The 26,577-nt window shown below is 38.2% G+C and overlaps 1 protein-coding gene across 7 annotated transcripts in view; it reads right to left on the bottom strand.

Moving 5' to 3' along the window:
- Positions 1-26,577, bottom strand: part of CADM1 (cell adhesion molecule 1) — a 356,429-nt gene that overhangs the window by 39,458 nt on the left and 290,394 nt on the right. For all 7 annotated transcript variants that reach the window (XM_072611032.1, XM_072611034.1, XM_072611036.1 and 4 more), the window contains 4 exons: positions 18,456-18,593; positions 16,102-16,257; positions 3,603-3,702; positions 51-223 (listed from right to left, as the gene is read on the bottom strand). In XM_072611032.1, coding sequence (XP_072467133.1) covers positions 51-223; positions 3,603-3,702; positions 16,102-16,257; positions 18,456-18,593 — 567 coding nt within the window. The remainder of the gene's footprint in view (positions 1-50; positions 224-3,602; positions 3,703-16,101; positions 16,258-18,455; positions 18,594-26,577) is intronic.

The following is a 26,577-nucleotide window of genomic DNA, read 5'->3' as shown; positions in this document are numbered from 1 at the left end:
GCAGCTCTGTTTAACGAGTCTAGGAAACAAGTGTTTGTCTTCTCACGTACCGTATACATACAGCGTATAATCCGAATGAGCTGTCCCCACTACGTTGGAAGCTTCACAGCGGTATGTACCATTATCTGTTTTGTTTAGGTTATTAATGAGCAGGTTGGACCCCGACACTACAGCATGTTGTGGCAAGTCGTCATCTAATCTTACCCAATTCACCATCACAGGCCTATGGAGGAGGGGAAGAAAGACAAGTTGCATTAACTATTTCCCATGAAGCAGTTGATACATCACACCGTTCACCCACACATTAAATAAGGGTGCATGCAAGGTGAGAGACACTAAAGGGCGGCATAACACAAGACATTTAAGACAACAAAATGATATTTCTTGATCTTTCCAAATACCAATCTATTTGGCATATCAAACTTTTTTTTTCTCCCCTATTTACATTATCAGGTGTTGAATGGCTGTCAACAGAACACACGAGGGAGCTTCATTATTTACAATTTATCTTAAACAAATCGGATGAATGATCCAGTATCCTTTATTTTTCTGCCCCGCTGTTTAGTTTCCCAACAACTGGATAAGATAGAGCTCACCCATCATTAATCATCTCCTTAATTAATTTAAAAAAAAAATCAAAGACACACCAAAACTAAACTAGGTTCCAGACCTGTGATGCACTCCTCTGACAGTAACTAAAACACAAAGCTGTTTGCTTATAAGCAAGCTGTAATGTTTAATAGGGTTGGTGTTCTATCTAAAACAAAACGCACAACTCTCAATAATTCTCTTTAGGCCTCTGTCGTCTGAAAGGCTCAGCACGTTGGAAGGACAACCAATGCTATTCCTCTCTGACAACCACTTTTATCCTTCGTTTGGTAAATAGTGACTCTTCCCTGCTTGCTAGTCTAAAAACAGAAAATACATGTTCCCCCACCTCCTCCAGCCCTGTACACCTGCACAGAGGTAATCATAGCTCTAGGAAGAGTCTTTCAAGTTAATCATTGCTGAGTGAGTCTCAACATGGTTTTTTCAGGTCTTAAGACACTTGCTCATTACTGAGAAGTCTGTTTTTAGTGATTGAAAGTATCACGTTGGTATCCATTAAAAAGAATCAATTTCCCAAAAAACTCAAGAAATACACACATTTAAAACATACTTTTATGCCACTAAGAATTCAGAGCTGCCACTCTTCAAAATGCTCCCCCCCCCACTCCCCACCCCCCATGCTTATCCCTTTTGTAAACTGAAGACAAGGTAGGGCTTGTGATTGAAAAGTTTCAAGCTGAAAAAGGAGCAGCTCAGAGGCTGGAGGCAGTTCTCAGCTCCTGGTTCCTTGCTACCATCACCTTGAAGGGTAGTGGCAGGAAGAAAGACCTACATTTAATGACCAGCATATATCTGAGGCAGCTTTATCACGTAGCATTCCAATTTTCAAGTGGGATGAGGAAGTTACAATTTTTCTTTAATTACATATGGGTTTGTCATCACAACCCAGTAAATTATTTAAAAATTAGCGCTGCATATGTCCTCCTTGCAGGCAATGGCAAATGGGTCCGCCTGGCAATCAGATCTAATGTCCTGCTGCTTGACAGCTGAAACAATCAGTGGGGGTAAGTGCTAAGGATATTCACAACATTTAATGGAAAGCTAAATTACCATTTTTATTGTGTGCTATTTCTTGAGAAAATAAATAGGTAATATGCCAAAAGGGTAACTGTAGAATAACATGTGCACACTTATACAATCATATATCCATTTCTACTGGAAAGGAACAGACAGGCTCTCAGGAGCAAATGTCCTGAAAGAAACATGTTATTACCATTCCTGTGGCATCTTCTACTGAGCACATTAATTTCTTTAGAACAACAAACACATATACATATGAAGAGCCAAAATACAGGCCAGCAGCCCACCCATTATAAAAGCAGTTTAATAAAAGTGGAAAAATGATTTTGAAAAATATTTTTTTTCCTCTAGGTAGCCTTTTTTTTTTTTTTGCAGGCAAGGTGAGGAGCTAATTAGCACAAGACTCAAACAGTTTATGAAGGGAGAAAGCAGATTCTTCTGCAGTGCTCCAGAGAAAAGAGGTCATTCGGCAGAGACCAGATATTCTCAAAAATAAACAAACAAACTAGGAACACAGGAGGAGGAAAAGCAAAACAATAACAATATTTTCACTACCCCCAAACCAGGTGCCAAACAGAAATGGTCCATGAGAGTGAAGCTCTTTTGGAATGGCAAAGTATGCCTGGATAATATGGACTATCGATTTCATTTCTCAGTGATGCATGCCTGAGAGTGAAAAGTAGATCTGAGCAAGGGAGCTCACTGCTCGGTGGGCCATGTCCCTGTACCAGCTCCACCACTGATTAACACCATACGTGAACGGTCTTTTGCATTCTGGTCCTTTGTCATAGGATCTCTCTGGGTCTTGATATTATAAGGAAAGAAGAGATCTTTGGGAGGCTTGGTGAAAATCCTTTATTTGTTTGTTTGCATGAAACCTGCAATAATGATGCAAGAATGGGCCTGTAAAAGGGATTGGATGCTCTAAGGACAGCAGAGGGAGCCCAATGCTATTTTTTGGTGAGTAATACCAAAATTGAGACTCCTCAAGCCCAGTGTCTACATATTCCTCCATTATGGAGATAGGGGCTGTTATTTATCCTCTGGGAGACATCGAAAGTTTATCATATAAAGATAAAAGACAGCTTTTTCCTTAACTGTGAACCATGAAATGGTGATAGCCCTGTGAAGGGGCAACATATTGACACCTGACTATACTGAAGACAAAAGCAACACTTCTAGTCCACATTTGGACCACCTCGGTTCTCATCCACTAGCACAAAGTGGAACCTTCCAGAGACATAGTGGACACATTCATAAGAGCGAATGCAGGTGGAACAAACAAGATTAGCTCAAGAAAATTTATTTCCTCCATGGCATGGCTCTTATTCAGTAGCCTATCTACATTGGGGAAAGAGCCTAAGCCAAGACCATGCTTGGCAAAAACCTTCTATTCAGACAGTTATCACCAGGACTATTTTTCTTTGAAACAGTAAAGAGGACAAAACTGATATTACATGATTGTATTTTTTTCTACAATGGCAGAACAAAATATAGTTAATCGTTCTTATTTGGGAAATACCAGTTTAGAACATAAAGAGGGAAAGGGGTCCAAAAAGCAGTAAGCTGGAGGCATGCTAAGACTGTACTTGCTTTTCTTTTGTTGCTTATTTGTTGGTTTTATTGGGGGGGCGAAAGGAGGGGTAAACAAAATCATGGCAATGATTATAATAATGACAAAGTGTTAACAAGGGAGATTAGCCACTGTTTCATCTGAGCTAGATATTGTTCTTCTAAGAAGAAAACAGCCTGGCCAACAAGAATAATAATCGACAATTCTTTTTTCTAGAATAATCCTCCACCCTTCACTGAATAATCTTCCACCTTTTGCTGCATAGTCTCTTATCGTTTGCGGAGGGCCCTCGTCTGGGAGACAGGTGACAGGCCAATGAGAAGTGACTGCACACACACATCTCTGTGTTGTGACATTTACTGTGCGTGACCCACTGCCAACCTTGAACTTCAGAACTTACTGGGGCTTCCCGATGGCTTCACATGTTAGCTCAAGCGTGTCCCCTTCCCGGGTTAGGCCTTGCGGAGGGTAAGTCAGCTGAATGTGCACTTGAGGCTTATCTGCATGACAACAACACAAAGTACAACGTTGAACAAATGATATCGTCAGGTAGAATCAAACTTGCCTGCTCCTGCAAACACCACACACTGGCAGCGCGTGTGTTCCCTCCCCACCCTCATCCTTCAGTTACATCTTTCTAATTAGTTAGTAATCCTGGCATTTGCTCAAATTAAATTGACTAATAACTCTAAAGAGTGAAACGCGGACAGATAAGAGATTCATAAGCCAACTGCGCCACATCAAACATTTCCTGTGAAATACATTCTGTTACATTGAAGTTTATCTCCAGACTCACTCAAGCTAAAGGAAACTCATTTGCCTTCATGCTGAGGTGAAGCCACAGATATTCGTGGTGCTCAGAATTGATACATTTTATCATATATCATATATTACTATGTGACAATACTTTGTGACACCGCATAGTAATAAGTTTGGCTCTTCTCAAATTTTTTAGGTTAAAATGAAAAAGCTAGCAAATTCAGAATTTCAGGATTCAGCTTTAAAAATCAGAATTGGGGAAAGAGGTGTGTTAACTTGAAACTAGAAAAATCTTGTTTAAATAGTCTGAGGTTTTATGTGGGGTGATAAAATGATTTAAAATATATAGAATAAGGCTTATTTGGAGGATGACTGCTCCCTTGGAAGTTAATTGTGAGCCACAATTAAAACTCAATACAAGCAACGTCGTTTTTGTCATAGCTAAGAGTTGTTTAATCAGGATGGATACCGGCAAATAAATAACTGATGCCTATAGAATTTATTTCATTATTTATATACACCTCTTTTGTGGAAGGCAGGCTAAAATTTAAAGTACCAACGATGATACCCAAACTGGGGACAGGCAGAATTTTTGAATATCTCTGTAAGGTTCAACTTAATACTATGTTAATCTGCAAATCAGTTTCAACAGAGCTGTAAGAATGAATGCCAGGTATATTTTTTTGGAGATATACTCAAGCATAATAAATGGTAGACAGTAAGACATCAGTCAGCAAAAAGGTCAAAATAATTTCTAAGGCATTACTTCCTCACACTATCTAAAACAACAGCTCCCTGGCCTTTCCTAAGCAAAGCTTAGCTCATTAACATGTATCCTATGGAATAGTGGAAAGCAAAAAAGAGGGCAGGGCTCAGCTAAATGCAACCTGTGAGTAAGTAATCAAGTAAGTCACACAAGTCAATCCTCTCAAAGGGTGACTGCTTCATAAATGCATTTTTATGTCCTTATTCCTATCATAGGCCTCACTCGCAAGCTCTGAAACCACTGGGTTTTCAGAACCTTTTAAGAGAACTACCTTGCATGCCGGTGTGTAATCTCACTCTCTACTTTGGTAATGCTTTCTGAGACGTTGAGTCATTTGCCAGAAAACATAAAGTTAACAAGGCTTGAAGGCACCAGTTGACCCTTCCAACTGGCATGGTTTCACTCTCAGACTCACTGGCTACAAAGGAAAATTCTAAGAGTGAACTGGCAGAGATATTTTCAGATATTTATTGGGGAGTTAGGAGGGTACTCCATTGAGAAGGGCATAAATAAACACGAAGGAAAAGCCATAATGACCTTAAACATAAGACTAAGTGTGAGGCTGCACCAAGCTTAATAATCATCTTTAAAGCTTGAGATGGTAGCTTTGTCTAAATATAAGCCCTGGGTACCCCAAGGACACCTATTCATTTGGTGCCAGAGAGACGCCAAAAAAGAGAGAAAGCATCAGTCAGAAACCCATTATGAAATGCAGAGAGTGAGAGAGAAGAAACACACTGATTTGTGACCTCTCTCTCTCTCTCTCTCTCACACACACACACACACACACACACACACACACACACACACACACACACACACGACGAGGTAAACTAAAGAAGGAATGTCACCTCATTCACACTAAGAAAAGTAGAACCTATATGACACACAAAAGTTCAATGTCAGGAAACCTTTGCCATTCCTACTGGAATGGCATCATGCTGGATGAAGGAACTGAAAGCCCAAACTTCAGATTAAAACTGAATGTTTGCTGGTAGGTTAATCTCTGATCCACCAAAGGGCTGTATTTTCCATGCACCACTGACAATGGTCCATTAATTAGGTGGAAGCAGAATGTTTCCTGGCCTGTGTGGTGTTTTTTCATGCAATTTACAAGCAAATAAAGAGGGTACATTTTCGGCACTGCACACTAAAAATGCTAAAAATCGAATCTATCCTGCCTCTTCAGTAACACAGCATTTGTTTTAGTCAAATGATTTCTTATACTTCTAATGAGCTGTTACCAGTTATCAATTACTTATATAAATTAGAAGGAATGAGTTAAGAACTTGCTATACTTAAATTCAAGTATGAATGATGTAAGAAGTCAAAGAAAACACCTTTAATTCTAATAACTGACTTTAACAATCTATCCAAATTTCTTGAGCAACATCCACTTATTCTGCCACAACTACCATAACAGCTGGTGAAAAGGTAAACATTAATCTTTCTTCTATCATATAGGAAAATGTCCCCCAGGTTGACATATTCAGTATTTATTGGTATATTATCTGACAATGGGCAATCAAACAGTCTTCATGGCCAGTCCACGAATGTAGAATGTACATGCCAAGGTCTATCTTTGGCTGATACAAATCTTATAATAAATTGAGTCTTTCTTCCTTTGCCCCAAAGTGGAGCTTGGAATATTTTCAAGAGGTGGAATAGAAAACCTTGCGATTCTATTGCAACCTGGAAACCCCCAGGAAAGCCAAAAGTATGCAGGAAGTTCAAGGATGTGTCAAAATCCTCAAGAGTTTAGATGGCAGATTGGATAGCCCAAAGTCTATCATGTATATTTTAATTATGATCATAAATCAAATGTTATAATCTATCAAATATTTTACTAAAATGGAACCTAGTGCCAAGATTTATCTTTAAGTAATGAGGTAGGGCAAAATACATTTTCTGGGTGATCATTTTATGCTTTAGTTGGAGTTCCAAGACAGAAGGCTAAAAGCCAGAGAATGCTTTCTACCCAAGTGCAATAACAGTCTAGAAACATATAACTCAGAGTGGCTTAATGTCATTATAAAGAGGGAACTGTTATATAAAAATAAGAATAGTAAGGTCTGAGCACTTACTGAACATTACAGTCATGGAGATGGCAATACCAACAGCCAATCAATTAAGTCTAGAGATCTGAGGCTCTCATAATAGACTCTAATTTTTTGTGAAGTTCCACACCATAGAGGACACTGAGAGCAAGGTTGGTGCTGTACAAAGCAAAATCTATTCACTGGACACAGCTATACAAAGAGCCAAATACCAGGAAACTGCAAGTCATATTACACTGGCAAAAAATTTTAGTGGAAGTTTTATTACAAAGTTATTATGATTTGGGAAACTTTTTGTAAATAAACCTTCTATTTCTCATATACACATGTATGTGTTTGCCAGATACATCTATATATCTATACAGTCCCACACAAACATGTACAAAGTGACATGATAGCAAGATTACAATTGATTTCATGCTAGTCTAACCCTAAGCCACAGTCTGATCTTTTCTGATGAGTTTTTGTGCTTTGTATCTAAATTTCCTACATAAATGAAAAGTCATGGCGTTCTTCTAAGAATGAAAGAAGGAAGGAAGGAAGGAAGGGAGGGAGGGAAGGAGGGAAGGAGGGAGGGAGGGAGTTCCTTTGCCATTAGCAGCTTTCTTTCGGCATTTTCTGTATACCAGAGGTCAATCAAGTATGGAGGAAGTTAGAACACACATTGCTGGAATACATCTACCGCTCATTTCTTTACAAAGAGATTTCCAAATCAGAAATATTATGAAAATTAGCCATTGAAAGTACCTACGTGCAGTGGAAAGTCAAGGAAATTTCAGTCATTCTAGTACTAAACATAAGACTAAACAATGTTCTATGTACGGCATAAAGGAACTTAGACTGGCACTCAGTGACTCTGTCCATGTACACATTATTCTGGAACTGCAGCTGAACCTGGCCTTCCCAATCCCCTCCCCAGTCTTAAGCCCAATATAATGAAACACCAAGAAAACTAGAATTTAATTCTGAAGGACCTTAAGTACTAGTTGGTAAAAAAGAGCACTACAACAATACTAGTGGAAGAGAAGACATTTGTACTTCATAGATATGGTTTGAAAATGGACCTCCTCTTGTGTATTACTGTCTCTTTGAACCTTGGAACCTTTCACTAGACTTCCCACAAAAAAAAAGATACCAAGGTGTCATAGAGAACCAAGTTTCTCTCACTGTACCCACCTGCTTACTGCATCCTAGACAAGGGCCAAGCTTTTCTCTCCAAAACTTTATTCTACATTAAATTATACACAGACTAAATTTGGGTCAAGCTATGCTTAGGCCTCTTACATAGGAAGAGGCAATGCCTGCCTAAGGAGACTTCTGCTTGCTTGCAAGGCTGATTATTCCATTTGGAATAAAAGGCAAAAATAAAAATTAACCTGAGAATAATCCAGCTAAGCTAGGATTGATACTAGTGACTGATGTGAACAAAAGGTAGTGGACCTAAAAATGACAGTCCTTTTGACTTCAGTGGGATGAGACAGAAAGAGAACTCTATAGCTCAGAGCGGTGATAGGAGCTGACTATGTAGCTGAGCTACTCAGACCTCTCAGAGGAGCTGAAAAAGAACATTCAGCAGAAGCCTTGCTTTTACTGTCATAATATCTTCATGAATAATTTTCATTGCAGTTTATTTTGTTTGTTTGGAAGGTGAAGGACCTCCTGCTGTTACAGCTGTTGTACGAATTGTAGCACTTAAACCCCGTTTCTAGAACGAAGAGAGCCTAGGTACGATGAGTGGGACAAGTCAAATAGAGTGGGACTGATGTGGCACCAAAGGTACGTGACACATTACTAAAGGAGAAATGATATTTCCCCTTGATGCAATTGGTAAATACTTTGGTGGACAATAAAGTGACTACCCAACAGAGTCAAATTTTATTGCATGAGGTGCTGGCATAAAGTTATTTTCTTAATATATTTTAAACAAGGTGTTTACTCAAATCAAGATACATCTTTTATAAAATATTTAAAAATAAACAATAAAATGTAAAAGAAATTCCTGGAGAAAGAGAAAGGGGCTTGAAATTAAGAACTGGATTTTTACTTTAAGCTCTTCTTTCATAATCATGAAAACATAAGCCATCATGTAGAATATAAGGCTATTTTGCTTTAGACTAACCAGCACAATTCTTCAAAACTGGGATTCATTTAAGGTCTTTTGGCTTTTGTCCTCAGGCTTCTGTATCTCTATTTTATTTGTTGCTCATTTACCATCTGATGGAGGAAGTTCTTAATCTTTTTTTGTGCGTGTGTCATAAACTCCTTTGGCAGTATGGGGAAACCTATGGACTCCTCAGAATAGTGTTTTGTTGCTTACATTCATAATAGAAAATTCTGAATTTTATTCAGAGGCTAGTGAAAAGAAAGATGCGATTTTTCTCCCTTATTCCCTATTCACAGACCCCTGCCCTGAAATTTATGCACCCTAAGAACCACTCTCTTACGGTGTATCTCAAAGTGATGAAAATTCTCAGGCAAGACTGTAAGGAGTTCTTCTTGACCACAGATTACAGTTACCAGTTTGGCTTCAACTTATCACTCGAAAGAATTAAAGTCAGACCTTGAGTCACAGGCCATTAATAGAAAGGTAAACATCAGAGGACTTAAGTCACTGCTACTGGGAGTTCCAGCACACAGTCATAAGCACAATACCCTTTCACTAAACCTTGGGGTCAAATGGCCATGTATACGAAGAAGGTCCCCAGTAAAAAAGAAAAAGAGGCCTTTCTATTGAAGTGAGGGGGAGGAGTGGCAAATGGAGGGGAATGTCAAGGAAAAAAGAAAAGCAAATTGTGAAGAATTCCCTCCCCCTTCAAATGTCAAACACGTCTTTCCCCTGTGGAAGAATTCAACCTCAGACCAACATATTCTTTCTACTGCTGGTTCCTGACCTGCTAAACCCATTGTAGCACCATAGAACGCTTGGCTAACTATCTGTTGAGTCAGTCACGGTCTTTTAAAGTACTGCCGCTTTACATTAACAACAAAAGAACGATGCTTAAAATATTAGTTTGAGTCAGGGGGACTCCATGCCTTTATGATTTCTCAAGAGGAATAATAAACACTGAAATGACTGCCCTGAAACTCAATTCACCTGTTAAAAAATAATAAAAGGAAGGGAAAGTGGGAGGAGAATATTCTGTTAACAAGAAGACTGGGGAGCAGAGAAAAACAGGCCAAATCCAGACACTGCCTGTTATTATGCCTCAAAGAAAGAGACCTGGGAAGCAGAACTTGTGGAAAGGATGATGTGACTGAGGAAGTGGTTTTTGGAAACTAAGTCTAATGCTCCGTTCCAAGTACAAAGAGATTTTTCCAGCTTCCAGGTTTTTCTTACTTCTTTACTGCAAGGCCCCTATCGATAACGGAGGAACGTTTATTTTGGCACAGATAAAGAACAGGTTTTGATCATCTCCTCAATGCCCAATTTTCTTCCAATTGAGAGAGTGAAAAAAATCTAGCCTTCTGTGGATCATGGATGAAGAGAATTATGGATTTATAAAACGCATGGCTCCATTAAGTCAATAAAACTCATTTTTAAAATGACGCCCAAGTACACGATTAACTGACAGATGATAATTGGAGAAGGGGAGTCATTCAAGTATGTTTGTTGAGTCTGTTCCCCCCCACCAAAAAAAAATCATCCCTGGCATTAAAAAATAATCAAAATACAACCCCTAACAAAATGGATGCTTTTTGCAAGAGTATTTAAAAAGCAAAGCTCAAAGAGGGGAAAGAAAGCCCAACAGTAATCCATGAGCTTCATTTTGCCTCTGTCCAGAGTCAAGGCCCTTTCTTTCCCTTTCTGCACAACAATTTGAATTCCATACAGAGGGTCAACTCTTTCCTTTGAATTTCCGGCTTCTGTCACTACATGTTGCCACCTTGATGCTATTTAGACAGTTTCTTTTAATGTGCAGACATATAAAACAGGCTTTTATATGACAAGAGCACATCTCAGATCTGAACCATTACTAACTGTGCTACAATTCTATCACACTCCGTTCTAATCACCCATGTTAAAAATTTCATTAATTTCATGTATATAGGCACTTACCCCAAAAAGCCTCACATAAGCATCACAAAAAGATTTAGGGTCAGGTATTCTGAAATCATTAAAAACAACAACAAAAACCCCCTAGAACCACTATGGTCCTCTTCATCGAAGCCAAGGGAATGAAGGCTTTGAGTTGGAGCTTGCGAGCATAATTATTTTCTCTTTTAAACGTTTAACTGCACACTGCTGTTGCTGTCCTCTTGCTGAGTCTCCGAATGAAAGCAAAAAAAAAACCAAGGGCCCTACTGTATATTCTTCATTCCCAGCAACATTCCTATGAGAAAACCTTATTAATGAGCTTGCAAACGAGCACCCAACTGGGAAATGTCACAAACAAGAGTGGCTAATGCCCCAGAAAATCAAATAACTGAACACTTGGCTGATTGTGGTGCCTTTCATATTTATAATAAAAAAGGGGGGGGGGACTTTAAATCACGGATTTGGAAGGGGTCAACACCTCGCTGAACAAAACAACTCATTTATTTATGTTCAGAAATCTCCAGATGATAAATTACATTGATGTTAATCACTTCAATGCATACTACACAATTAATATCTGTACTCACCAGAAACGTAAGGATTATTAAAAGTGTGGCAGCATACACATCTAGCTGATTTTTAACATAATTGGGCACAACAATTTCTCTTGGTACCATCACAAACAGCGGTCCCTAACAGATACTTCAACAACCTGTGTTCAATTAATTAGGACTGAAAACCTTGAGAAAAAGAGATTTCCAAGTTGGGAATCATGTCTTGTCTTCTACATGGTGGGACAGTGTTCTATCATAAGGAGTAAAGTTTAACACTTCATTTTGGTTTCACTCCCTTTAGTTTTTGACCATCACACTTCAAACCAAACCCTTAAAAGCATTTCAATGCAGATTTTTCATGCCTTCAATTTTTCTTTATGTTCTTTGAATAAGTGTTTAAAAAAACAACCCTAATTCACACAGAGTTCAAAGCCATGACTTGACCTTTCATTGCATGCATTCTGGTTCTCATAAATTCATAAAGTGGAGTACAGAGTTGTCTCAAGCATCCAGGATGCAAAAGGGTACTCAATGCTAATCACAACAGGTCGAATATATATCTATGGAAAGATTATTCATCCAGCCTGGAAGCAATTCAATTCAGCGTACCAAAGGAAGGAAGGAGAATGAGAAGGCTGCTCTACTATGCTTTCTACTATCAACTAACTGTGGGATCTTCAGAAAGTTGATAAACCTATGTGAACTTGTTTCCTCATCTGAGAAACCTGGAGTTGGATCAAATAATCCTCAAGGTTTCTTTGTGGTCTAAGAATCTATTAAGTCTATAAATCTAAATTACTGGCATATTTCCATTGTCTTTTCCCTAAAATCCTCCAGAATTTCATTTAGATCAAAGAGTTGCCACTGAATGAATCTTTTTGGTGATCTCACATATTTATAAGATTTATATTCATTCCTCATGGCTACCAAAACAGTGGTTGATCAAGATGGGACTCTGTGAGAGGGTTTAAATATAGCCAACAATGATACTAGTCAATATTATCTGAAAGACAAAAACAGATGTGCCTAATAAGTGGGTATCCCAGGCATTGCAGGCAAAAGGGCTTTTTTTTTTCACTAGTTGCTTATACATTGAAGGAAATTAAAGTAATCAGATCCACACAATGGATCTCATTTCTATTTGAAGAACCACTCTACATCACAAAGAATTCTTTTTAAACATTCGTTTAGAAGACTGCAAGGAATGAATATGGGAATACACTATCCTTGACTGCAGAAAATGTATATGATCAGGAGTGAACGATAAACTAATCAATGCCTTGTCAAAAAAAAAAAAAAAAAAGACTTCATACCCCCAGAAAGATAACTTTGCAACTGTTCACTTCCTGTTCTCAAAAAATAACTTTATGCTGAATACAACCCAAAGAACTTTTGGGAGGCATAAGCCAAGTGTTCAGAGAACTTCTCTTGCCTAAAATGTTTGTGTCTTAGGCTAGGTAAGTCACTGAAGATCCTGAATAAAAGAAAAGATGGGGAAACCTGTCCTTTTCTAGCCCCCAGAACAAGGTACCATCAAGGATTTAAAATGGTCAGTAAGAGCACCCACCTTCTTGGAAAGATATTATAGCTACTTTGCTATCGTTATGTATTAGCAGCCAAATGGATTCAGAAATGGAACTTCTTGCTCCCTGAAAGGATGTTTTAAGTACAGAAGCTCTGGGTCATGGAGGGCCTGGCTGACGACTACGGCAAACGAATTTTCTAAGAGCAATCCTTTAAAATAAGGGTACAAATCACAGGATCTTTATAAGCCTTAGGTCCGGAGTCCAGAGGACAAAGTAGTTGGCAACTAACGGATGTGGCCCACATTGTATTTAGAACATGGTTCTCAAGATACTTTGGGAAAATATTGGAAAGGTTCAGGGTAGGAGATGGATGAGTATCTACTCAGGTTTCACAACTGAGCTAATGTATTATTAAAACTAATGGTGCCCTACAAGGCAAGTTAATGGATATTAAGTTTGTATAAATGAATTACATATTAATGAAGTCACAAAAAAATCTACAATCTGCCAATTTAGGTAGTATCTGATCATTTCTGTTTTCTCATTATAGGAACATTACTCCACAATGATTTTGGTCATATGAAAATTATAAGCAGGATGCCCATAATGAAGCTACATAATAAAGGAGATGAAATGAATTAACAAGAAAAACCTGTTTTATGTAATGGCACAGATGAGCCAAACTCAGAGCAAAAAATGGTTGGACTAGAACGGTCCCTGGAGAAGCAATTCTTCATAGATTCACTTCTCCACACTCTGCTTAAGAAGTCAGGCCCATTGCTCAGGTTTAAAGGGGCATCTTGTTTCTCTGAAATGACACCTAAGAATGCTTAGTCCAGTCTAAGTCTCTTAACATCCTAATTCTACATATACAAGTCATTATTTGACATTTTGGAAAAAAATTCATGTCCTCTGAATTGTGTTCCTGTGCTGGTAGCAATCATTAGAATATATAGGGGGAACCACACCAGGAATATCATGCCCCACCCACATTTATCATCCCTGCTCATACTTTAAGACCCAGGTCAAATGCTACCACTTTCTACAAAGTTTTTCCTATTTGCCCCTACTTTAACCTCCACAAAGGAAAATACCTTTGCCTTTCTTGAACCTAAAATGACAATTTAACTTTATCGCTCCTGAACACCAATCATGTTTTATTTTGTACTAAGGTTATTTGTGTAAGGGTCATTTTGTCCTACTAGATGATGGGCACCAAGAGGTCAGTGATCTAAAATATCTTTTTTTCTCCTTCAGAACTTTGCATTTAGTAGGAACTTGACTGGGCACAGAACTTGACCATGAGCAATATTACTGATGGCCAACAGAGCATAGTCTTGCAGCAAAAACCTATTTAGACTGGCCATAAATAAGAGCTGGGTCTGAAGTCAGGAAGAATCATCTTCCTGAGTTCAAATCTGGTCTTAGACACTTGCTAGCTCTGTGGCCCTGGGCAAGTCAACTAACCTTGTTTGCCTCAGTTTCCTCATCTGTAAAATGAACTGGAGAAGGAAATAGCAAATCACTTCAAGCATCTTTGCCCAGACCAAATAATAAGGTCATAGAAAACTGGACACAACTGAAAAACAACTCAGTTCATCTCAGCCTTGAGCTCCTTAAAGGAAAATAGGCTATGTCTTTGTCTGTATTTCTCATTACAATTAATTTGAAGACATAAAATAAGAAATATGGAAGCAACATGGTATAACTGGAAGAGTAGGAGGAGCTGCGTTGAAATCATGGCTTACCACCTGTATGATAACTTTGGGCAAGTCATTTCACCTATAAATTCAATTTCTTAAGAGACCATTTCCAGTTCTGAATTTAAGATCCTATAAGAAAATATGACTTCACCATTAATTTAAAATGGGTAGCATCACAGAAGAAAGAGGGCTGGAAATGGCGTCAGCAATCTGGGCTCATACACTGGACCTGAGTCTTATTTCCTCATCTGAAAAATGGGGATGGTGATACATACACTCCATCAGTGTAGTGCTGCTGTGGTGGCTATTATCTTGTACTTTTAATGGTTTCAACTGAGTTTGGATAGAAACAGTCTGGGGGCAAATCCCTATCTTCTTCTTATTCTTTTATGCTTAATCTTCTGCAGACTATTGTGCAGATGGATAAAACAACTTTGTTTTGCAACTGAATAAAAATATTGAGATAGAAGCTCATCCTTTGTAAGTTAACTAAAAGAAAGTTGAGACAGCTCCAGCAGCAGACACAAACATTTGGCTAACAGACCTCTTCCTGTTTCCATAAAGTTTTGAGTTCTTCTGCAAGGTCTGTATATTTTCAAAGCTTTTCATTGCATGTAGGTTGGAGGTTATGTATACGTCACATGTTAACCTCAGTTTTTAAAATTATTTACATTTGAAGGATCCATGTCATTAGTATTACCATTATTAATGAGTATAAATTAGTTTATGTTTAAGACCCCCCTTTTGTAGCACTGACTTGTACCTTCAAACATTTAAATTCACTGCTACAAATCAGGTTTCAAATGTAAGCCAGCATTCTAACACTTGTATTTAGAACTATATATCATGTTAGTTGTTGTGCAATCACGTCCGACTCTTCATGACCCCTTTTGGGGTTTTCCGGCAAAGATACTGGAGTGGTTTCGCCATTTCTTTCTCTAGTTCATTTTATATATGAGGGAAGTGAGGCAAAAAGGGTTACGAGACATGCTCAGCATCACAAAGCCAGTAGGTATCTGAGGCCAGATTTGAACTCACAAAGATGAGTCTTCTTGACTCCAGGCCTGGCATCTGCACTAACTAGTTGTTCCAAAAGCATATTTACAAAGGGGTAAAAAAATTTTTAAAAACTACTTTTCAATGCTGGAACAGGCATAATGACAGAACACACAAAAATCCTTCTAATTAAAGTCAAGTGCTACAGTAGATCCATTTTAAGGTCTAAGAATCTGGATGGGTCCCTCTTCAGGCATTAAATTTTAGTTAAACATGATATTTCTAGAATCCCACTAGTACTCTGTAACATGGCAAAGCTGCATAAAAATTTCATTGTTTAATCCATTATGTGATTCTCAATACTTTGATTTCTCTACCAAGGTTACAAGATAGAAATTGTATCTACACTATAATAAAATGTAATTACATAATTAACGGCTTTTGAAGTCTTTTCAAGCAACCCTAGATCTATCCCCAAAGAATAAAATACTTAGGTACTTACACTGTACTTCTAAGTACCGCTGTGTCTGCATGTCTTTGACTGCAGGGTGGTCCACAAGACAGATCACAGGGACGCCATCATCTTCTTTGCCAACAGTCAACATAAGCTGACTGGTCACAGTATACATGTCTGACCATTCCTCCACCTCAGATTTTCCTGTAGGAGAGAAAATGTATCAAGAAACAGGTGGCTATGTGGATTCTGGACACCGAAGTCACTTTTAAATCAACTTCTATAAAACAGCTACTTATCCTGACTAAGAATGAACAAGTTAGTGGTAAGGAATGCTGATTTTATTCAGTTTCTTATTGACTTTGGGGCTGACACTGTACATTTCATACATTTCTTACCTTTATATTATATTTATTAATGTGCATGTTATATACACATTAAGATAAATCATAGTATATAAGCTCCTTGGTGAGAGGCATATCTTGTTTTGTTTTTTTCCCCTTGTATCTCCAGAGCATGACACTGTGCCTTACGCATAGTAGGTATTTAATAAATTTTTGCTGAATGCCTACATGACCTACTTGCACTTGTTATTAATTAAATCTATAGTTTCCTCTAGCCTGAAGCTTCCTTCAAACAACGTGGGTAAACATTTGCCATCTTGACACCTGAATGTTCTGGGCAGAACAAATGAGATGAGAGGTGTTCACTCTACAGACCAGGCTAAACTTGAAACATCTATTAAACACTTTGTTATCTATTAGGCAGTTTAGAAAATTCCAGGATATCATCCAAACCTCCTAAATACTTAAATCAATAGAGTTAGAAACAAGCTCCCTTTCTCCTCCTTCTATCATCAACAATTACGAAGGAAAGTAACTAAATGGATTTACATAATTAAAATAGTAATTAAAATGCTTAAACTCTGAGACTGTTGAAGACCACAAAAATGCGGTGGCAGTGGGCTGAAGCAAAGTATTGTATAAGGCTTTGAGCCAGATCGGAGACACTTCCAAGAACACTCAGAAAAGGAAGAAGGAGGCTTCCGGATGGAATGAATAGGCAAAGGCAGCCCCTTCCCTGAACTCCGCACTCTCCGGGACATGACGCACCATTAACTTTCTTTTAATGGTTTGTATTTATTGGTACACATTTAATGGCTCAATTCACATAGACAGAGAAGGCAAAGGGGAAATAAGAAACTCTCCTCTTCCAAAGCCATACCTAGGAAATAGAAGGTAAAAGCAGAGCAAATATTTGAAACTCAAACTGATGTTAACACATACTTAGACTTGCCCATGTCTAGATACAGACTTTTCTATCTCTTTTCTACAGAGAGATATGAGCAGTTCCCTTTGGCATACTTCAAAGGAAAGAGGTCTATTTTAGCCTGAACATTTCTGCCAAACCACAACCAAAAGTAGTTCAGCCTACTGGGTTCCTTGTCCAAGGTACCACTTCCACAGTGATCATAAAAGAAAGGGCATCTGAATGTCAAAAAAGGGTTTAAGGAAACCAGGCAGTTTGAGTGAAGGGGAGGGATATGGTCAGACAGGAAGCAGAATCCTCAAATGATACAAAAACCAAAGTGGTGGCCATTTGAAGATACTAGGATTAAAACACAGGCAACAGTTTATTGTTGAAGGCCCTAGCTGAAGGGAGGGATAGAATAGGGGGCTGCTAGAAGAAAATTCTAAACTGAGAACAAGAACATGCTGGTAAAGAAGAAAATGGGGAAAGAATGAATAGATTCACAAGAGGTGGATCTATAAATTTGTAATTGAGATAAAATTTTTCATTCTGGTGGGAAAACCACCCCTTTAGGGAAACACGCTATCAAAAGAGCAGGCACTGCAAAGGATAGTGAGAATGACTTGGGTCTCACTGTTTAAGTAAAAGACTGTTTAAAAGTTAAAAATGAAAATTCTAGGTTCTATCTTATCCCAAGTTATGTTTAAGGACAACGGTCTTGTCAAAGACCTTGCACAAGGAAGTATATGAGGGAATGAAGACAGACTACATGACATTAAGGGGAAAAAAAAAATAAACTCAAATTCTAGTGTTGAACATCAGGGCCTCTTAGGTCAAACTTCTTAGCTTATGTCTTCAAGTCTTTCAGGAAAGCCTAATGCAAATGTGTGGGGTCACCTTGTGAAAATATTTCCATGAATGCCCAAACTTTCTTTCTGGGGAAAAGATGTCACTCTTCAAGATTTGCTACAAAAGTATTTTAAGATATTTTAAATTTAAATTAAAGATTTAAGTTAGATCTACTGTGGGGGTATATTGTGGGCATGTATTTTAAAATATGCTCTATAATTACATGGCAACTCTGTGTATCATGACTAATAATAACAATAATTATAGTTATGATGATAAATGAACACATCTCCCAACTCTACCCGTGAGCTCCTTGTTCCCTTTGAACCATCTGATGGTGGTGGCTGGTTTGCTGGCCATAGCAGTGCAATTCACTTCAATCTCTTCTCCTTCAACAGCAGTGTCTTTCTGGATGTCAATCATCAAATTGCGTGGTGGGACTACAAATCAAAGAGATAAAACATTTTAAATAAGAAGAGCCTTTCTTAGTATTTGCTAGATTCATTAGATAGCATCCATATTAGCGTCAATAACTGATAAGGTCAAGACTCATGGGAACTGCAAGAATCACTACAAAAAAACAAACAAAATAAAATTCAGATTACGTCAGTTCAGAAAGCAGGTATGCAAACAGGCCAAAGTTTGGTTTCTTTGGGCCACTTTTTGAACTGGAATTTCTTTCTAACTTCATCTTATAAAAAGAGTCACTTCTGCAATTCATATAAATCAAAGATAACATTGAGGGGGAGGAACATATCTCTCTGTTATAATGAGTTCTTCACTTTGGAAACTGGGGATTCTCGGTGACAAAAATTCCCTCTCAAAATCTTCTCCATTTATCTTGCTTCAGTAATACAAATATTGAATATGCTAAAAGGGTGCAAGCAATTAGAAAATATTTAACCAGAGAGGATGACAAAGGGAGGGGGAAGTAATACTCTTAAATAGGTTTTCCTTACGAGGAGGCCTAGAAACACTCAACTCACTTGAGCATCAAGCTTCAGATGAAAGACAAAAGTTGATGGGCAAAGATCAAAAAACGTGAGGCCCCTCCAAACAATCATTCACCATGGAGACGGAAACAGAATCACTGCACCCTTGCTAACTAAGTTTCATTTGATTCAGAATTTCCACAGCTTTGAATCAGTTCTCTTCCTCCAGTGGAAGAAAAAAAAATTGGAATTTAGATCCTGGAATCACCAAGTTTGATAAGGAATACCAATTTTTCACCTTCTGAAGGGCAGTTACAAACTGCTCTAAGAATTAGGAAAATAACTGAAGGGGGGAAAAGGTTCTCATATTATTTAAAAAACAGGGTTTACCAATAAACTTCTAAACTTAGGGTTAAACTATTCTTGTGCAAATATATTAATATCTGTGCGTAAATCGTGGAAGTGTTTAAAAGCTTCTATCATACAGCAAGAATGGACAAAGTATACATTTTTTCTGAAACTAAGCTGCTGGTAAAACCTCATATAAAGTGCAACCTTGCCTTAAAAGTGAGACTGTTAAAATAAAAATCAGTAAGAATATTGAATTCACCAGAGTGAGTATAAGAATCTGAGTCCTGACCACTATGAATAAGCAAAGACTTAGCTCAGACACATGATTAATCAGTTTCTCAACTCAGAAGAGAAACAAGAAATTAAAAATGTATAAACATGCCATCCTGATGATCAAGTTGAATAATAAATCTCTGGTACTGCCTTCAATAAATTATAGGATTAAACCACATATTTGGGATTTCCAACTGTTTCAATCCAATGCAAAAAATTTCTATGAAATTTCCATGAAATGAAATTTTACATTGGATTGGAACAGCCAGGAATTCCTACAGGGAAAGCAGAAAAGAAAACCATTTGTTGCACGTTTCTCAGCAAGCTCCAAGGATGGAAGGAGGGGGAAGAGAAGGAATTTGTGGGACAATAACAGGTTTTTCTTTTGTTCACACTGTTAAAGAAAATTAACAGAAATTACAAATTTGCTCAATTAGTTCTCTCCTGAAGTAAGTGACTCAAACAAGTAGCTATGTATGGCAAGGAGTGACTCCAATTTGTACTTTTAAAAATTAAGCAAAAGGGAAAGAATAACATTACTGCTGAATCAGCACATCTGCCAAGAATTTTTAAAAGAAAGGAAACAGAAAAAGTAAACGGCAAGGATCTGTGAAGACAATCCCTTAGTGCATATCATAATAGACAGAGGAATAAGTCTAGCATACAACTGCCCTTTGTCTATTATGGCTGGATAACTGATAGGAAATGGGTCAGGAAAACTGACTGATGAATTTAAAGTCCTTATTATGTCTTGACTGAACTATTTTAATCACAACCTAACTGGTCTTCATTACAGAAAGTTACCTGGACTCCACTTCTCTACAAGTAAACCTTGACACAGGAGGATTAAGGCCCAAGTCTGATTTGTGGATCCCCAGGTATTGTTGTGGTTCATCCATGTCTGGCTCTTTGAGACCCCATTTAGGGTGATCATGGTAGAGATACTGGAGTGATCTGCCATTTCCTTCTCTAGCTCACTTTATAGATGAGGAAACTGAGGCAAGTGTTAAGTGACTTGCTCAGAGTCACACAGCTACTAAGGGTCTGAGATCAGATTTGAACGCAGGAAATCTTCCTGACTCCAAGCCCAGCATACTATCCGCTGCACCACCTAGCTGCCCTACCCTACCTCCATTGGTACCTAGAGGGAAAAATACAAGATCTTCAACCTACTCTTTCAGCCTTATTTCAACATTCACTCAACCAGCATTTACTAATCACTTACAACGTGGCAAACACTGTGCTAACCCTAGTGATATGAAGACAAAAATATAATAGTTCCTGTTCTCTCAAAAAGCTTACTTTTAAGGTAACAAAATACACACCTTTAAGTGCATACAAAAATGAATAATTTAGGGGGCAGGAGAGCATTAACAACTGGAATCATCAAGAAAGCTACCCCCCCCCCCCAGTTGCCCATCAATTGAGAAAGAGCTGAACAAGCTGTGTGATATGAATGTAATGGAATACTATTGTTCTATAAGAAATGATGGGCAGGCAGATTTCAGAAAAACCTGGAAAGACTTACAGGAACTAGTGTAAAACAAATGAACAGAACCAGGAGAACACTGTATATAGTAACAACAATGTTGGGCAGTGGTCATCTATGGCTGACTTAGCTCTTCTCAACAATAAGATGATCCAAGATAATTCCCAAAGACTTGTGATGGAAAATGGCATCCACCTCCAGAGAAAGAACTGAGGGCACCTGAATGCAAATCAAGGCATACTATTTTCACTTTATTTTTTTCACAGTTTTTTTCCTTTTTGTTATGTTTCTTCTTTCACAACAAGGCTAATATGGAAATATGTTTTATATGGTTGCACATATGTAACCTATACCAAACTTAGAGAGGAAAGGGGGAGGGAGAAAATTCAGAACTCAAAATTTTATATAAAAATGAATGTTAAAAATTGTCTTTACAAGTAATTGGAAAAAATAAAATGCTATTTAAAAGAATAAAAAAAAGAAGTCCCCTTGAAGAAGGTGAAAGGGGCAGCAGGAATGTAGGAAAGTACTAAATTTGAAGACACAGGACCTCAATTTAAATCCTACCTCTGCCACTTAGGCCTGTGTAACCTTGGGCAAGTGACTTAAATTCCCTAAGTCTCCTGTTTTCTCATCTGTAAAATGAGGGGGGTTGAACTAGATGACCTCTAATGACTGTGCTGAGCTTTGAAGTTAATTAGGGATTCCAAAGGGCAGAATGGAAGAAGCAGAGCATGCCAGGTAAGGAAGAGAGCCTGGGAAAAGGCACTGGGGGGAAGATGGATTGTTGTATACATGTTTTATCAGGCAGACCAATTTGGGTGGGACATAGAATATGTGAGGGGGAATAACATGGAATGAGCCTGAAAAGGCAGGCTGCAAACAGTTTTGAAAGAATTTAAGAGTCAGTCAAAAGAGTTTGTATGCATCCTAAAGGAAGTAGAGTCACTGAGACTTCGAGTGTGTGTGTGTGTGTGTGTGTGTGCGCTCCTGTGTAAGACACAGACACAGACACACAGGCCGTTGCTTGAGAAATACCACCTCCTCACATTTGCACAGGCTTATGTAGCTCTTTGCAAGGACCACCTCTTTCCTGATGCCCCAGATAAAAGTATTAGTTCTTCCTCCAGTCTCTTCCTATTGTGCTTTAGATCACTCCTCTGTTCTCATCATAACCTATACTATGGATTTCCTTATCCATCAGAATACCTTTGGTGGGGTGAGGCGGGGGAAGGGAGAGGAGGCAATTGGAGTTAAATGACTTGTCCAGGGTCACACAAGTAGTAAGTGTCCGAGATCAGATTTGAACTCAGGTCCTCCTGACTCCAGGGTCATTGGTCTTTCAACCGCACCATCTAGCTACCATTCATCATGGTATCTTTGTACATTTAATATACTCTCTGCCCTTGTTCATCTCTTTAAAAACAAGGTCTTAATTTTTTATTTGTGTATAGTATCTCTGTGACCTAGCACAGTACATGATAGGTGCTTAATAAATACTTGATGAATTTTTTTGAAATATGTAGTAATAATAATAATATTGTGTTGGCTGTGTATCACCCATGCCTGGAACGCACTCGTCTTCTTTTAGTTCACTTCTTAAAATTTCTCATGTGGCTGGTCACCGGCAGACACGTCAGTTCTAAGCCATGTGCACTACATTACAATGGATATCCAGAAAAAGGAGAAAAGGAAAAGGAGGAGGGGGGAAGCAAAATGCAGATGGGGAGAGGAAGAGGGAAAAAGGAGGGAGAAGAAGAGAGAGAAAGAAGGAGGAGAGGGGGAAGGAAGGAAAGAAGGAAGGAAGGAAGGAAGGAAGGAAGGAAGGAAGGAAATGAGAAGAGGTAAAAACATTATTTCTGATTTCTACTATATTGATTTCACAATGTAACTGATCCTAGTCCCCATTTTGTTAAGCCACATTTGTGCAATTGTCCCTGAGAGCTAGTTTAAAGGTGTGGTTGAAAGGAAATGTTGTAATCACTCACGCAGTTAGCCCCTGGGACATGTGCTTGTTGTCTGTAAGTCCTAACCAGTTTAACCTGGTGTCATCCCCACAAAAGAGAAGTCACAGGTCCTTGTCTGTCCTTGTGCAATTAGGGGAGGTTTGATGTCCCCCAAGAGGGAGAACCTGGTGGTTCTGGTCTCTTGACCCAAATTATGAGGCAGATAAGCACTGAAACCCCCAAATTAACATTCCTGAATTGTCAGAGGCATGATTAGCCACACCTGAATGTCTACCCATTTTTTCCAGTGTAGCCAATTGTAATGTTCTACAATTAACCAGACCCTACACCTTTCCTGTGTCTATAAAGAGGGTCCGTCCCTGCCTTCTCCACTGGGATCTCTTGCCTTACTGAGGTGGCCAGTCTGATCCACTTTGTTAGCAGTCATTATCAATAAACTGATCTTACCTCTAATGGAGTAGTTTACCTCTGATGCATTTACTTGTCAAAAAAGAAAGGAAGAAAGAAGGGAAGAAAAAGAAAAGAGGGAGGAAGAGAAAGAGAGACAGAGAGAGAGAGAGAGAGACAGAGAGACAGAGAGACTACTTGCTTTAGGCTATAAAGAGAATGGGGAAAATACATGTAATCCTTTCATTATAAAAAGTTATTCTTTTGTGCTTATACTCAGTGGTCTGGGACTTAGCAAGCCCAAGTTTATCTATGTCACTCTTGTTAAAAGGCCTTGATAGTCACGATGTCGTAATCTGGGATAGACTGAGGTGCAGAACGGGTTCAACAGGTGACAGAAGGCTTATTTAGGAAATTATTGTCAAATAAATTCAATGGAGCTCTGTCTTACATTTAACCACAATAAATCACTGATTTTCTGGGTGCTCAAGGGCTTACCTTACTTTCTTTGCACCAATCTCCCACCCAACTATTAGGTTCATGTACATTTACAACACAATTATCAATAAATTGCCATGTTTTGGGGTTCCCCCATCTGCTGCCGATAGCTTTTCTTCAACTACTTTTAACAGTAGAAGGCTTATCTATTCTCTAGTGGTTGGGGGAATGTAAAAAGCAATCTCATTGTTGCCTACTGGCACAAAAATTAATAAAAAAAAATTCAACACTCTATTCATTAAACAAAAATCTATGGTTGACTATAAAAGAAGTGTTGCTTTATGTATAAAGGCATAACAAGAGCATCAGCTTGCAAGTCAGAAGGTTCAGTTCTACGATTAAATGTGTGACTATACAATTTGTTGAACCTTTCTGAATCTCAGTTTCTACATCTGAAAATGGGCATAATAATATTTGTACTACCTACCTCAAAAGATCACTTTTAGGAAAGTGTTTTGTGAACTTGAAAATGTCATCTAAATGTGTAATTATTGCTAGGTACTACAGGACATACAAAGAAAAGTAAGTCATAGCCTTACTTAAGAGGAACTTAATAGTAAGAGAAATCAGTATAGAGAAGTGTGATGGTGGTGGCAATCACATTAAAAGGTGCCGAGGAAAAAAGAGATGGCCGGCTAGGAAGAAAGCAGTGAAGACAGTCAACTTTTTTTTTTTTTTTTAAGAATCTGGTTGTGAAGAGGGGAGATAAAAGATGGTTGTTTTATAGGGAAGAAAGGATTAGGTAGAGTGGATTTTTTTTTATTTTAGGTCAGGGGATACTTGAGAATGTTTATAAAAACTAAGAGAAAAAGGCCAAATAGAAGAGACTAGAGATATAAAATATAATATAACTGAATGAAAAGGATCACAGACGCGTAGACAGGGCAGAGGGTGGGGTGGAATTAAGGGGAAAAGGTTGAGGATTCAGCTTTGGAAAAGAAGGATATTTCTTTCCCAGAGACAGAATGGAAAGTGAAAGGAATAGGTAAAGATACATAGAAATTTTGAGCCAGAGAAGAGCAAAATTCAGGATTCTTGTGACTGATTGTCTTGATCTCAGTGAAATAAAAGAAGTGAGGTCATCTGCTGAGACTAGGAAGAAGAGAAAGGAGAGAGAGGGATAGAAAAAGATCTGAAAGGGCTACTAGGAAAGGAAAATTATTGAGAGTTGACCAGAGAGTAATATAAGTGCTGTTGCAAGGTACTGAGGACCTGGTGGAAGGTTGAGCACATGGCTTTACAGTAGGTCCCATCCATCCCGTTTTGTGTCTTTCCTTAATGAAATATGATAAAAACAGAGAAAGTGGATAGTGAGGTTATCACAGGGTTAAAGAATGGTACATGACGCGAATCACATTCTTAGAAGAATCATGACTGGAAAGATGCACTGGAGTTCTGTAGAAGGTTTAGGCAGTATAGGAAAATAAATACAGTGACTTGGAAGATATTAAAAATCAAGACTCATAAATTTATTAGAACTGGAACAAACCTTAGAGGTCATTTAGTTTAACCTTCGTCCAGTGAAGAAATAAGCACAAAGGTGAAGTTCTACCCTAATACCTAATCAAGGGTATGCTAACAAAAATGGCCAAAGTTTTGTAAAAGAATGTAATGAAATGTTGGTGCTTTACAATAAGAGATGACTGTGAAGAAGTGAGAAACATCAGATGACTCCTAAGAACTGATGCAGTGAAGGAGAATCAGAGAAACAAAATATACAGTGAATAAAACAACCTAAACAGAAAGAACAATAAAAGGAAAAGTGTTAAATAATGATGATAATGACTATGATTGGTCCCTGAAGAGAACTGAAAAATTGTATTTTTCTCTCACTACTTTAGAGGACTGAAATGAGAATATCACAAGTGCAGAATATTACATATACTGCTTGACAAAGTCTAGGAGTTGGTTGAGGTTGTTGGGTTGCTTATTTGTCTATTTTTACGTATTTTAAGTCGTTTCTTTGTTTCTTGTGATGGTTCACTAAATAGTGGAGAGGGGACAGGCATATTTGAAAATAAATGTGATATAAAAACAAAAGGCATCAATAAAAATAAAACATTTCTAAAGAAAATATATGACAGGAAAGGGTGGTGCCTTGCTCTCCTAAGAGTGAGACATGACATCTGTTGACTATAATACCTTCCATAGCATATTAAGAAAAATAAATCTAAGCTTCCAGGATGTTAGCCATATCTCCTGTGAAGAACTTTTAAACATTTAGGTTCTCAGCGTCTGGAAATCAGATGCTGTTTTGGCAACTAGAAATAACTAAATGGAATATATACAGCAGGGATCTCCCCTCCCCTGTGAGTTGCTGTCCCACTCTCTTTCCTTGGCTTCAAAGACACTATATCGTCTGTTCTTTTGCTACTCTGAACTCTCCTCCTCTGCTTCCTTACAAGGTTCTTCACCTTCTTTTGAACCCTCAAAGCCATTCTGCAGGAGTTGACGATTCCCTATTTCTCTCCCTGGGCAATTTCACTCAATTTAAAGGCTGCATATTCTATGCTGGTCATTTTCAGTT

The sequence above is a fragment of the Notamacropus eugenii genome, chromosome 5 (assembly GCF_028372415.1).
Source record: "Notamacropus eugenii isolate mMacEug1 chromosome 5, mMacEug1.pri_v2, whole genome shotgun sequence".
Classification (NCBI taxonomy): domain Eukaryota; kingdom Metazoa; phylum Chordata; class Mammalia; order Diprotodontia; family Macropodidae; genus Notamacropus; species Notamacropus eugenii.
The sequence above is the reverse complement of the archived record's forward strand: the minus strand, read 5'-3'. Positions and strand labels throughout refer to the sequence as shown.